The 13,674-nt window shown below is 41.4% G+C and overlaps 1 protein-coding gene across 2 annotated transcripts in view; it reads left to right on the top strand.

Moving 5' to 3' along the window:
- The window catches only part of LOC138299820 (uncharacterized), a 151,936-nt gene extending 142,818 nt beyond the window's left edge, over positions 1-9,118 (top strand). Inside the window, exons 7-8 of one of the 2 annotated variants that reach the window (XM_069238412.1) lie at positions 72-209; positions 8,249-9,118. In XM_069238412.1, coding sequence (XP_069094513.1) covers positions 72-209; positions 8,249-8,431 — 321 coding nt within the window. In that variant the 3' untranslated portion in view covers positions 8,432-9,118. The remainder of the gene's footprint in view (positions 1-71; positions 210-8,248) is intronic. The other variant, XM_069238414.1, reaches the window with a different exon arrangement.
- The last annotated feature ends 4,556 nt before the right edge of the window (positions 9,119-13,674 follow it).

The following is a 13,674-nucleotide window of genomic DNA, read 5'->3' as shown; positions in this document are numbered from 1 at the left end:
CTGAGTCAAGCCAACTCTAGACTTTACATCTCTGTATCCTGCTACGAACCTGCGGCTTTCTTGTTTTGCAGACCAATATTAAAGCAAATAAAGACGCTAACAGGACTGACCTTCAAGATTTGCTCATTACTGTGGCACAAGAAGTGGGTGAGAACAATCCAGATGCGAGAACCGCTGCAGTTTTAAGAAAAAAAGAAGAAATTGAGCGTGTAAGTATATCTACTTTTTCATCAGATGTGTTTGTGGCAACATGAGCTGTCCAGATGATCAGGGATTCTGGGCGCGTGAAATCCTCATTTTAATTGGCATTTCTTGCCATTCAATTGATTATTGTAACAACATTAGAGGGGTGTCAGAAGTACTGATGTTTATCGATGACAAAACATTTTAAAATGTTTAATCAAAAAACAATATGCTGACAAAAATCAATCATTTAATAAGGAATGACTGGGGTGGAGAGGGTTTAGTAGCAGAGCAAAATAACCCGGTTTTCCTTTAATAATTTCTTCATATGAAATTGAGGATGAGATGCTGGTTTAGTACAAGTGATCTTGTTTGTTGAAACAGTTCTGCAGCCTATTAAGAAAGACAGAAATTGAAAGATATGTGGGATGACCTAGACAAATTGTCTGTCCTATGACCATCCAAACAAAATAAGCTGAAGCTCTACTTTCAATCATTACAGTAAATATGTCCACAACTGCTGGACCAGATATAATCTCTGGAATTCCTTAAGAAGTGTGGAGGAACTCTGGCATGGGAAGAGAGGACTAATGGGATCTGTGATTGGATGCCTAATGTCTATGCCAACTCATAACTTTCTGTCTAATGATAATGCATGCATGTGACTGGCTGCCAGATTATTGTGTAGGTCTGTGAATGAAAAGGAATGTAAGATGTCCTAGCTGTCATAAAGGAAAGTTTCAATTCTAATTCTGTTAAGGACACAAAGGTGAAGATTATGTTTTTCCTTTATTAATGTATTGCTCAGCACCCCAAAAATAAAACATTACCATTTCACAGCAGAAGGACTTCATAGCTCCTGACTCCTTAACAAAAGAACAGTTAAATCAACACCCAGCCAAAACACATGAAACAGATGTCAAGAAAAGTTATTTCTCCTTCATTGTGTTTCAGTATTGACCCTAGTATTGCTTCTCCTACTGCTACTGGTGTTTTGCTCTGTTCCTGCTGGAGAGAACAAACAAATGTGTGAGACACCATCCTTGTAAACCATTTCCATATTGCATTAAACAAATCAAACATATCAGCAATGCCTCATGGTGAACATATCTGAAGAAGCAATACTTAAAAAATACATATACTTATCCCGTACGACAATGATGATCTCCAGTTCTTGTTGGAAGGACACTTCCATAATCTCTGGGTGGGGATAATCTTTGCCTCCATGTCTTTAGCAATATTTAAACTTTCTTTCACAACAGCTAGAAAATTTTACATTCTATGTCAGGACCCGAGACTCAGAATATGCAGGTTTAACCCTTACTGACTACCAATGATGCCATCCCCATCGCTAGCTTAAAGTAAAACTTTTTAAGCATACAATCTGAGGGCCAGTCAACTGCATTCAAAATATATACCAGGCAGCTCTCCAAAGAAAAAGCTTTTGATGCCAAGGCCCCTCATAATGAAAGCACTCCAAAAATGGATCACCATTGCCTACTTTGTTCATGACCCAGTGGACACTCCTCTTTCTTGGGGGAGATGAAACTGGTTTATAAGGTTTTTGATAGCAGGCAACAGCTATTTAGTGCTGGGAAGCCTGACCTCCTCTGTCATAACATCAAGGGCCCTGCTACACATCTCACCACACACAATTTTGGCTTAACTGAAGAAGCCAGATAATTGACCATTATAATTACATTTGGGTGTTGTAGATACAGTACATGCAACACATTTGGAGTGAATATCCTAGCGGACACATCCAACACTGTGACATCCAAGACTCTGTTTGCATGATTTAAGGTAAAGCACCATCGCTAGTTTACCTAAAAGTTCCGCCCTGGGCATAGCATCAAGTTTGCATCACAGAGGCATGTATATTTTGGTTCTGGGGCACTGACAACTGTACTCCCTTGAGTACTCTACACACCAATTGAATTCCTCTACTGGCATTCCGGCACAAGACTGGTGTCTGTCAGAATTACCAACCTGCAGTCATATGGCAGACGATAACTGGCCATTTTTGAAAGTTCACAATATATGCTACTTTTGCCCCTTTGGGATCCAGACTTCTTCCCAGGCATCAGTGTGTTCATCTGTGCTATGCCGAACCTCATGACTGTAGACTCCGACAATGCCTTTTTGATATAGATTGAAAGCTGCTATAAAAGTTGCAGGGTGTCCTATTGTCTACTGTAATACTCCATGCCATCAACCAGAGTGTTCCTTACAGAATCAAAGGGTCTGACCTGCCGTGAGCATTCCTCAGATTATTCAGATTCTAGGAAGGATTGAAAAATGAACGTTTCAGAAGAACTGGAAACCACATTTGCGATCTCCACCTTGGTGTGACAAGGATCAAGTTTGCTTTCTGTCTCCTGAGTTGTGCTGAAGGTCTTTTGATCACTGCGAAGGGCGGGAATGCTTACCTGTAGATTTAACTCCTGTCATGAAAAAAGCGGTCAGTTGCTTCTGCCTTAGAACACGACCTTCAGCTGAAGAAGCAGATGGTCGGTGAGAGGCAAATAGGTCTACCTGACATGGTTACATAATCCTCTGGAACGCCCCTGAAGTTCCAGTCTTCTACAACATTTTGTCTCCCTGAAAAATATTCTGCTGCAAGTGAAATTTTTCTATTCAGACAGCAGTGTCAAAAACAATTTTTGTGTAGGTCCATCAAGGCCCCCAACCTTGCTCCTCCTAACCTGTTGATATATCAGACCGCTGATACATTGTCCAGCTTGAAAAGATTAGAGAAAGAAAACTTGTCTTTTGTGAGGCACTTCACTACGAAAAAAAACTGCTAGCAGTTCCAAGCAGTTTAAGTGAGTGTCTTGTTCTACTCTGACCACGATCCTGTTGTGGTAATATTCCCACAGCCATCTCACCATCCCAAACAGCTTGTACCAGACTCTACAAAGAGATCCGGTGAAGATCCAAAAATGGCATTGACACTCCAGGCTTCTGTAGGATTCCATCTTCGCTTCCTCTGTCAGATTGATTTTCTTCTGGTTACATAAGCCCCTTCTTGGGGTGTGATGCTTTAAACCTCATAATCCTGATAATGAAGGAGCCCCAGCAATATGGTTTGGATTTTTGGGGACAGTCCCACCAGCTGGATGAGATGTATCAACAAGGCCCGACTTCTCTGCAGGATTTTCCTTAGTTCCCTCCTGATGAGTATCATCATCTTCCAGAGAGCTTCTAAGACTGCTGGTCTGAGTCTATAGCAAAATCCAGAAAGACTTTCTTTTTGATTGGAGTTAACTTAGGACTTCTCATTCTTGATCACACACCCCAGCCCCTGAAGAAGACACCTTCATGTTCCATTTGGGTTCCTACGCAGATGAAATTTTGATTCATTAGGAGAATATTGTCCTGATGGATACGCCTGTGGCCCTGGGATTTTGATAGCTTTATGGCTGGTTTTAGCAGCTTGATGAAGCATCATGAGCCTTCAACTCCTATACCAGCTGCCTCCGTCGAATCGTAGGAACCATCTGTGCCATGCATAAGTGGGCATTGGGAGGTCTGAATCTTTGTGATCCATCCTGACCATCTAATTGGTTGGCAACTAAATGTCCCTGATAAATGCGCCCCTTCCAATGTGAAATGCAATATATGAGCCATGTATTGAATATTCTTTACATTTCTTACCAGACAGTGACTTTTGTCCTTCTTCACTAGCAAAAAGTTACTTAAATAATTGCTTGGGCGTAAAGAAGTTTGGAACCACTACTCTTTTTTTCTAGCTAGGAACTTCCTTCCGAATCTATGAGAAGCGTTCTCCATTTTCAAGAAAAGAAGCAGGCTGGCACTCTTCCTCTGTAGAATTCTCCTGCTATTGGAATTATTTCCTGTTCTGATGTTTCAGTTAGGCAGGAAAGAGTGGATGGCCTGGTTGAACATCTCATGCCTCTATCGACCCCACCAAAAACCTTTAGACTGAAGATGTTCTTCTTTGACTGCTGTATCTTGTCCAGTGATGATAATCCGGTACCTAATTTACTGAGTTCCAGGATAAAGCGATCGCCAAAGAGACTGTGTCCTGCAGTCAGACCTGTATGTGTCAATCCCAATTCACCCAGCTTCGGGTCAATTTTATTTAACAGAAGACGGCGTCTTACAGTTGATAGTGTGCATTTCGCCTTCCCTAGGAAACATGCTGGCCTCTGAGCCCACCTGGACAAGATATTCATAGAAATCAAATTGATGATCTCTCTGGCCTCCTGTGCCATATTCAGGAATTTTGTTAGTGGCCTCACTACTTCCAATAGCTTGTCATGACAGGCTTGCCAGGATTGGACTGTCTATTTCTTGGGGTTTTTTCACAAAATTAGTAATAAATGTAACCATTTTACTACCTATTTTTGGTGTTAGTACCACCTTGCCTCCCACCGAAGTTCTTGAGCACCACCTTGAGATGTCCCTTGACCTTCTTATGCAAGGGTATACTTATACTTCTGCTCACACATTGAGCTGCCTTAGCTGCGAGGGTCCACTCTGATTACATTGGATAACAAATATTGTCTGGGTCAGTAACCCAGAAGTTGTTTAACTCTGAGGGTACCCTTGGTAGGGCCATCATCCACCCCAGGCCTTTTGGCACCTTCGTCTAGTCACCATGGTCTGCAAGGTCTTTTCAGCATCTTGTATGAGTTCTCTTCTTGGTCGAACTGTTAACGTGTCCCTTTATGACTAATTTACTCACTTTGGGACTCGTTTTAGGCCGATGAATCTTTTGACCCTGATTGAAGACAACTTAGGACGAGATAGCTAATCAGCATGTCAATCAATATGTCAATAACATCATCAATATTTACCAGAATAAAACAATTCAATTTAGTCAAAGACATTAATAAGACTCAGAAACCACCATGACCTTGCAGTCGTGAATAACCACACCAGTTTAGTATGACTTTGTGATATTTATTCCCTATTCATTACAATTCTACTAATAAGTTTATTAATCTCAAAACTAAGAAGCACATTAGCATAGTCACAATATGGCAACTCTGATAAGATTTCATCAAGGCAAGAATCACGAATATTAGAACATATCACGGCAACAACATAGGTTATCCTTAGCAGAGTAACATTAGCTCATTATTCAACAAAGCATAGATTCAGTCATTTGTCTATTTCTTCAGTTTAATGGACCCTCTTAACTAACCTTGAATTAACATTGGCATGTTGGGCTTCATGCAAAACAATTTAGCAACACCAATTTGGAAAACATCTAACTATGGTCCCTGTCAAAAGAGAAGCAGTTGGTACCTAGAAAGGAAAAGCAAACAGACAATCACGATTTCATTGTCATATAGTTACCCTCCGTATTAGGTCAGCACTCAGGTTCAGTCTTCGTCCTCAGGACATCAGTTGATTCGCCATCAGCCAGGAATTCAGCAAGTTGGGTAAAGGGGCACTTCCCTCATAAGGAGGTAAAGTGTAAACGGGCAATATAAGGCAGGAATGGTTTTAAGAACCAAACAGCAAAATCTCTATGCAGAGTGACAAAGTGTCTGGGTCATCGCAAATCGCATCAGCATCTCCCCCTCTCCTAGTCTCCTATTCTGATTTACTTCCAGGGTGTCAAGGGTTTTTATCCCATTTTCGTTGTACATTCCCCTAAAATTTGGTTGGACAAGGGGTTGCACCCCACTATCTTTAACCAGTTGTCTTCAAATTAGCTCATCGAATTTGTCACCCCATAACAGTTCTCACGTATTTTATTGGTCCTTATGATTGACATCTTTAGCAGGTGGAATGTCCGGTATGATTTCATCCTCTCGTGGTCCTTTGCACATCTTCAGTCAGTGGCTCCATTGTCTGTACCGGTTCAGGCGACCTTGTACCTACGAGTGATCTACAGTGTTGCATTCAGCTAACATGTTTCTACAAGCAAGTCGAATTTCATGAGAAAGGATCTACTACAGTTACATTCAGCTTCTAGCTTTTGGAAAAATACAAGAGTTCATGTCCTTCAGCAAGTCAGCACATTGCACGTTAGAAAAACACATTTAATATGAGAGTCAGGCAGCTAGGCCTCGACTCATGCTAACTAAGGCCTAATGATTTATTAGCAAAACTCTAGCATATGACTTTCAATTATTAGTGTAAAACCACATTTTAATAAAACGTTTCATAATTATTAGTCAGATTTATTAGTCCCCGTATAAATTGGCGGCCACTCCCCGTGGGCACATTTTCAAGCACACATTTAGCTAAATATATTAATACATTTTCTATGCAGCATTATTACACATTAGTTCATAATCATCTCATGTTAATATTGATAATATAAGCTATGCTCTCTCAAAGGTATTCAGTTCTTCCCCGTCCTAGAGTTATCCCAAATAGGGAGAATCTCCATCCTTTTTCAGCGGTATTCCCACTATTCTCTACACTTTCGGTGGTGACAGCATACCTTTTATTTTAAGAAAGCCTACCTTAATCAATTCAAGACATTTGTATAAGATGATTTGGTACTTTTGCCTTGACCTTACGTTCCGACTTCTTATATCCCAGAGGGCCTCATGTCATCCCCAGTAGAGAGGTTCAGATTATGCTTTACCTCCAAGACTCCGAATTTGCCTGCTTAGAGGTTCGAAAGTGGAATAAACTGCTCTTGGCAATGATGTATCTATGGCATCAACACATTTCTCATCCAGTGGGAGAAATAGCTAGTCCCCACTCACCCCTTGAATGAACTCCCCCTCCTTATAGCACCTGCCACGGTTGTCAGGTGAAATTATGGGTACCTTTATTCAGGCGTTTGGAAATAACAGGTCCTAATTATATATCCTTTCCTGGCGCATCCCTTAGGATATACCCGCGAGACAGGGGTTCACCCAAGTCGCATGTGCTGTGTTTCTTCCCTTCGGCAAGTAGAGAAAACAGGAAGGGGAAGATCCCTTAAACCCCACAGTCTCTAAATCACCCGGGGAATCCCAAATGGTCCGATCACGAGTTTGAAATTCGTTCTGTGCATGTCTCTTTTCACTCTACTCGGCGGAAACAGAAACCAGTCAGACATGTCGGAGCTGACATTTCATTCCGCCATACCCCATAGTGGCCAAGGGTTGGTGCCATACTTACAAAACAGCAGAGTCATGGTTCTTATTTGAAGCCGGTTATGATGCAATTGGTGAGAATAAATCACGTTCCTGCAAGCCACCGTGTCAGTCCTACAGGTATTCCGCAGATGCCCACTGGACGCAAATAGTTGTTATTCCCACTCTGGGTCCAACCTGATTTACCCGCTAATGGCTGGTCGATGGCACTCGAGTTCCTCTTTACAATTATGCACAGTTATGTACAAATACCATTAGAATAATCGCAAACAACTACCCATACAAATCACGTTTCCTTCACAGGAAGGTATTTATCCGCTTGTTGAGCAGCCCAGAAAGAGGAAATGTTTTTCTTGAGGACTGTCTTATAAGAATAGGTAATTTGTTGATTACTAAAATGTTGTTGTTTTAAGGACTCATTAGACATGTAGACTGTTATATTGTAAGGTATCGATTAGCAATAAATGAAGAGTGATGTACATAATTCTAGGCTCCGTATTCGGACACAAAATTGTTGAGATGTGTAATTGACTATTTTGTGATTTCATTTCGTCGGTGCATGATCAGCAGCCGATTTATTGTTTGGTGTGATTTCCAACACATGGATGACAGCTTTGAAGATCGTGTAAACACATGATTGGCTCCCTAGCGTTTGTGCATCTCTGTGACTCACTGCCTTTGCTGTTTAGCTATGCGATTGGGTTTCTGACAGTTTTTTAGAACTATAATTGGCTGTGTGATAATTTATATGGCTTGGTTTGTGATTATTAGAATTTTTGCTTGGCTGCGTGGTGATTATGTAAAAGGTGACAATTATTAAGATTTGCAGTCGACTGTAGCTCGGTGACTGACTACTTGGTATTGTTGTAGCCCTATGATAAGTTTCATGGTGATAATGTAGACTAGTAACAGACTGCCTGATAAATATTCATATGGATAATTGGTTGTTCAGTGATTATCTAAACGTATATTTATCTTTCTTTTCCTCGCAGGAATACGAGCAGAACTGCCGGACGTTTTTCTTGGTGGCAGCCATGTTATTGGAGCGAGAGCCTTCGATTGAGCAGACGGTGGTGTCTGCTTTGCGAAAGACCCTGCGTGAGCTAAGCAAGCAGTGCGAGCAGGAACTTCAGAACTTTATTGAGCGCTATGATAGGGGTATCATCAGGTGCTAAAGAAACTTTGTATAAATATATGAGCCCTAGGAGAGTGGGGAGGGGTGCTCTGTGGGAGTGTGCAAAGAATTATCAGCACTGAGGAGGAGTATCTACACCAACAAACAGCAGCGGGTGAGAAATTGTTGGTCACAAAAAGATACAAGGAAGGTACACTGCAAACAGCACCTACTAATCCTTTTCTAGGAATCTCTACAACCCGTACAGAAGTAGGATGAGTTCAGAGTAGCCTGATGCTGGAGAAAAGCCAAACTGGCTAGGGCAGTCAGTCGCACTTGTACTGTGGGTGTGACTGACTACCCAGGTACGCCAGCCTTGTGAGGGTCATCAACCTGCCGGGGAACTCCCCTAATTTCCTTTATGGGCCAGTTGGATTTCAAGGAGTGATGGCCTCCAGGTTGAGGTGAAAACACTAACAACAGCTGTCCTTTCCTGCCCTAAGGACACAATTTCACAATTTTTGTGTATGTTTTATTTTGTTATTGAAATAAAGCTGGTTTTGTTTTAAAAAAAAATACAACTACTAAATGTACATGTGTTTTAGTACATTCCCTGTGACAAAAGAAATGACTTCAATGTGTGGAGGATTCATGATTAACAATCATTGGCAAAGCCAGTATATTTAATTTTTGTAATTTGTGATCCTATGACAATTGAAATGAGATCATAAAAGACTCAGCTGAAATATCATTGCACTATGATGAAATGTGTGTGATTTACATGTAGAAAATAATAATGAATAGTCCTTTCTGTTTCTTGAGTGTGAGCTAAGTCTGGTGGGAGATCAAGGAGCTAATTTAATATGGAGTGCTGAGCTGGGTGGGTTTGGCACTTTGGAGCCTGGATGTCGAGTTTAATGGAACAGTGACTTGGTAGAGTATAACAAGAGACGAATGGATGCTTCATATTGTACGGAATTGTTACAAAGTTTAGTTCCAAAGGTCTACATCCAACATTCCACCCAGGTGGAGTAGGTTCCAGTAGTCCTTTCAAAAAGTGTAATAGAGATCTTTCCAGAACAGCAAACAAACAGTCACTTATTCTATTTGCTTTCTAGTTATTGTGAAGGCTCCAAAAATGACCTACATCCAGTTCTGCATCTCAAGCAAGCCAACAGACAAAATGAAAAAATGCGGATCTTGGTACCCAATCAGATTAACTTTAAATCCTGACATCAGAATTGGGTGTTTTTCATAAATTCAAGGAATGCATTTAATGTCCCCTCAATAGACAAAACAGCACAGGACATTTTCATTTCTGCGTTGGAAATCAACACTTTCAAATCAACATGTCGGCACCCAGGCAATCCTTTTAGTGCGTGGGAGCAGTGGCAACTTTTCTGAGTGGTTAGGGGACTTTTTTTGTTCTTATTTAGATGACGGTGTCTTGTGGCCCCAAAGTTCTTTGGCATTCTGGAAATAGTAACAGAGGTCCTTCACAGCCTAGGCCTACAGATCAATTAAGATCATCATCAAGCTTTTATAAAGCGCGTAGCTACCTGTAGGAACCCCAACGCAGTATGCAGACGACGCAAGTCAAAAAAGGCTGAAAAAACAGGCAGAGTTGACTAAACACTTCAGCACTTCTGAGCAAACAACCAGGTTTTTAAGTGCTTGCGAAAAGAGAATTCAGTGTCAAAAGCCCGCCAAAAGGAAGGCAAAGAATTCCATAACTTAGAAGCATTATGTTGAAGTGAACGGCCTCCACTTTAGTTCTTTGAAAGTGGGGAATGGCAACCAGGCGAGTGTTAGCGGATCGCAGACACCCAGTAGGAGTATAAGGAGTAAAAAGTGGTTGACAGTGATTGGCCAGTGTTTGTCAAGACTCTGCCGACGATGCAGAGAGATTTAAATTTAATCCTCTGTTACACCGGGAGCCAATGAAGAGCTTTAATGACCTGCTGCGCAGAAAGGTGCCTAGAAACATTGTACACAAGACAGGCTGCAGCATTCTGTAGCACCTGCAGTTTGCTGATCGTTGACTTGGGCGCTCCCAAGTACAATGAGTTTCCATGGTCCAGATGGGCCGATAGAATCATCTGGACTACCATTTTTTTAGAGTGAAAAGGGAGCAAGTGAAGAAACTTCCTCAACCTTCTAAGCAGCCCATAACAGGTAGCTGCTAATTTCGTGGCTTGTATATCCATGCTTAGAGCATTATCCAGCCAGAAACCTAAGCTTTTTACAGCAGGCTTGGGGGAAGAGGGGCCTCCAAGGCCCATGGCCATCCAAGATCAGACTGTGGCAGGGGACGGTTACCGTCTTTTCCCTGTTAAGTTTTAAGGCAGAACGATACATCCAATTCGACACCGCCACAAAACAGGGTCCTAAAGTCACTGAAGGAGGAACTTGAGTATGTCACTTAGTGCCGCTTTTGATACGGTCAGTCACCAGATCCTTCTGGAAAGACTTCAAGATGTCGGTGTGACTGGCCTTGCCCTACTTTGGCTCCAGTCCTTCCTTAGTAAAAGGCCTTTCCAAGTGTTCGAAGGGAATTGTACATCGGACACTTTCTCTTTGAATTGCGGCATGCCTCAAGGATCTTCTTTAAGTTCTACATTATTTAATGTTTACATGTGCTCTCTGGCGGAGGTGGTGATGGCTTTCAGGATGTCAATTATGTCTTATGTCGATGATACCCAACTGGTCTTTTCCCTGTGTCATACTCAGGTTCCTTCTTCAGCGATAAGCATAAGGCAAGACTTCAGCCAGTAGGTGAGTTACATATACAGTAGCTTGCATGACCCCATTGGTTTTAATGGTGCTGAATGCCCACTAAGCCCAATGAAATGGGATGTGGAGGACCAATGATGCTAGACATCGGAAAATAAACAAATCTCAGGCAGTGAACCAGTACTTTGCGTGGTGATGCAACACAGGGGACTTGCTGGTGAGTGCTGTTTCAAAAGTCTCATCCAACACAGTAAATCACCTGAAAGCCTTTGAGTGAAGGATAGGGACTCTACATGTATAATATGACTACACAAGTGAAGTAGACATCTGCAGAGCAGTCTTTCCACATAAATACATTGGAAAATAGAGCAGTCTACCTAACTGTATAAATGTGTCTACCATCCATCAAGTCTGACTGTGTATTCAGATGGACAACACAATGACAAAATATTATATGAACACACAAGGTGTAAATGAGGCTCAGACAAACTGAAAGTGATACCTGGCTTGGAAAGTCTGCATTATGGATGCTCACCTGAAAAACACTAATGTGATTCAGATTAGGACTTTTCTAGAAGAACAGCACAAATGGGTCTTACTTCTGTAGCAGTCTTTGAATCATGGGGAAAAGCACCATATACACTTATTTGACTCAGTGGCAAATTTGAAAGGCTACTGCTTTGCTTTCAGATTTTTAGCTTGGATAAGCTGATCAGAGAAATATTTGTATTAGTTTCCACCTATTCCACCAAGACAATTTTAGAAATTAAAGAATGCAACCTAAGGATGATTCTGATTGCTCTGGATTATCCTCACCATTCGTGGTATTCAGGTATCCTACTTTTGCACTAGCGTAACTGAAGCCTGGGTACCAGAACCTCCCTTAAGACAATATGCATATTCTGAAGGAGGTAAAGTAAAATAAGACTTTCTGCATCTGCTGCTGAGTAAAACAGGTGAACTTAGGAGTTTGCTAAGAAGAGACCATGTACTAGCATATGGTCTATATTTGGCCAAATCTTGTTTGCAATTTCTTTATGTACAATTGTACAGCATCGTTTAAACGTCCTTCTCTGGTACCTTGTCTCACATTTCCATTGATTAAATATAGAGTGGTTTAGAAAGGTTTTCCTGCAAGCGAGTCACTGGCCACCTTACTGAGAGCTAATTACAGTTCTATCATTGGTTATGAGACCTCCACTTAAACAAGTGCATAAAGCTCTAACCTAAAGCATACATATGTGAAAGTTGATTATATGGTAGCCAATGCAGCAGCTAAAATGGTAAGATTGTTATGAGGTTTCTACTTTGGTAATAGGACTGCATGTTTAGGACGGCAGCATTGTTGAGTGTGAGAGAATTAATGCAACTCACATCATTGGTAGATGTCGGCCTAACTTCTGGCTAGCTCGCAGTGCCTCACCCAAGCCTCCAAACCTGCCAGGGTGAAAGATGATTTGTGGCACCCTGAACCTGACGCTCTTACTCCTCAGGGAAATCATGGAAATAGAACTTGCACCCCTTTCATTCAATTACTCACACATGTCAAGGTGAGACACAAAATGTGAAATAGGTTTTAGGAGCATTTATTGTAGCGATCGAATTTTGGTATAAAAAGCAATGTGCTGCGATAATAATGCAGATGAAAATAAACATGGTAACCAACATTACAATGAGAGTGAAGAAAATAAACAACCTCCCCATGTTGTGTGCTTCTAGATGTTCTCCAGTTTCCTACCTATCCCTATGTCTACATCTGAGAGCCCAGTGGTTGTAATCTCTGCTTAGCCCGACCTAAGGGATTAACCCCAGCCCCATACTTGAATCGAGTCGCAGGGTCTGCCGGTTGTGTGGATGGCAATCCTCTCAGTAATCTGAGAAATCGGCGCTAGCAAGGCTTCTGTTGTGCAGTACGCATCCAAGAATGTTCGTGAACGCAATGCCTTCCTTGGGTCAATGTGTGAATTATGTAATAACCCATGCCTCATTTGGAACACTATTCTGATTGAATGCTGTGTCTCAGAGATAGAAGCTGGCTCCTGGACTGGCAATATGAGTTAACATATCATGTACTGCATGTAACATCCTTGAACAGAGTACAGATTGTTTGTGGTGCAAAGGCTGATTTAATGTACAACATGATCCTTGTCTTCCTAGAAAGAAACAGGCTGATAAAATATGTAAAAGCCATCACTAAAAGCAGTTCTGCTAAAACATCAATACAAACTTGGAAAATGTAAATAAGGCACAAGTTATGAAACTAAGCTAAGACAGGGGTGCCCAACATGGGAATTAAAAGGGTCCTCACAACAAGATTATGTTGCTTAGTTCTAATTAACACATTTTATGTTTGCCACCATAATTATGCCTCTCTGGGGTCACTTCTTTTTTTTACCTAGGGTTACGTATGATTTCTTAAGTAAGTAGACAATATTGCTATCAGTGCTCTTATGTTTCCCCAGGTCAGAGGTCTGTGCTTACCTTGCATGTTAAGAGTTTTTCAACATTATATACATGAGACGAAGGCTGAGCATAATCAAATCCAACTATCTGTAAAGTATGGGGTCATTA

The sequence above is a fragment of the Pleurodeles waltl genome, chromosome 6 (assembly GCF_031143425.1).
Source record: "Pleurodeles waltl isolate 20211129_DDA chromosome 6, aPleWal1.hap1.20221129, whole genome shotgun sequence".
In the NCBI taxonomy this organism is placed as follows: Eukaryota; Metazoa; Chordata; class Amphibia; order Caudata; family Salamandridae; genus Pleurodeles; species Pleurodeles waltl.
Note: the sequence above shows the minus strand (reverse complement) of the source record. Positions and strands in the feature narration are given on the sequence as shown.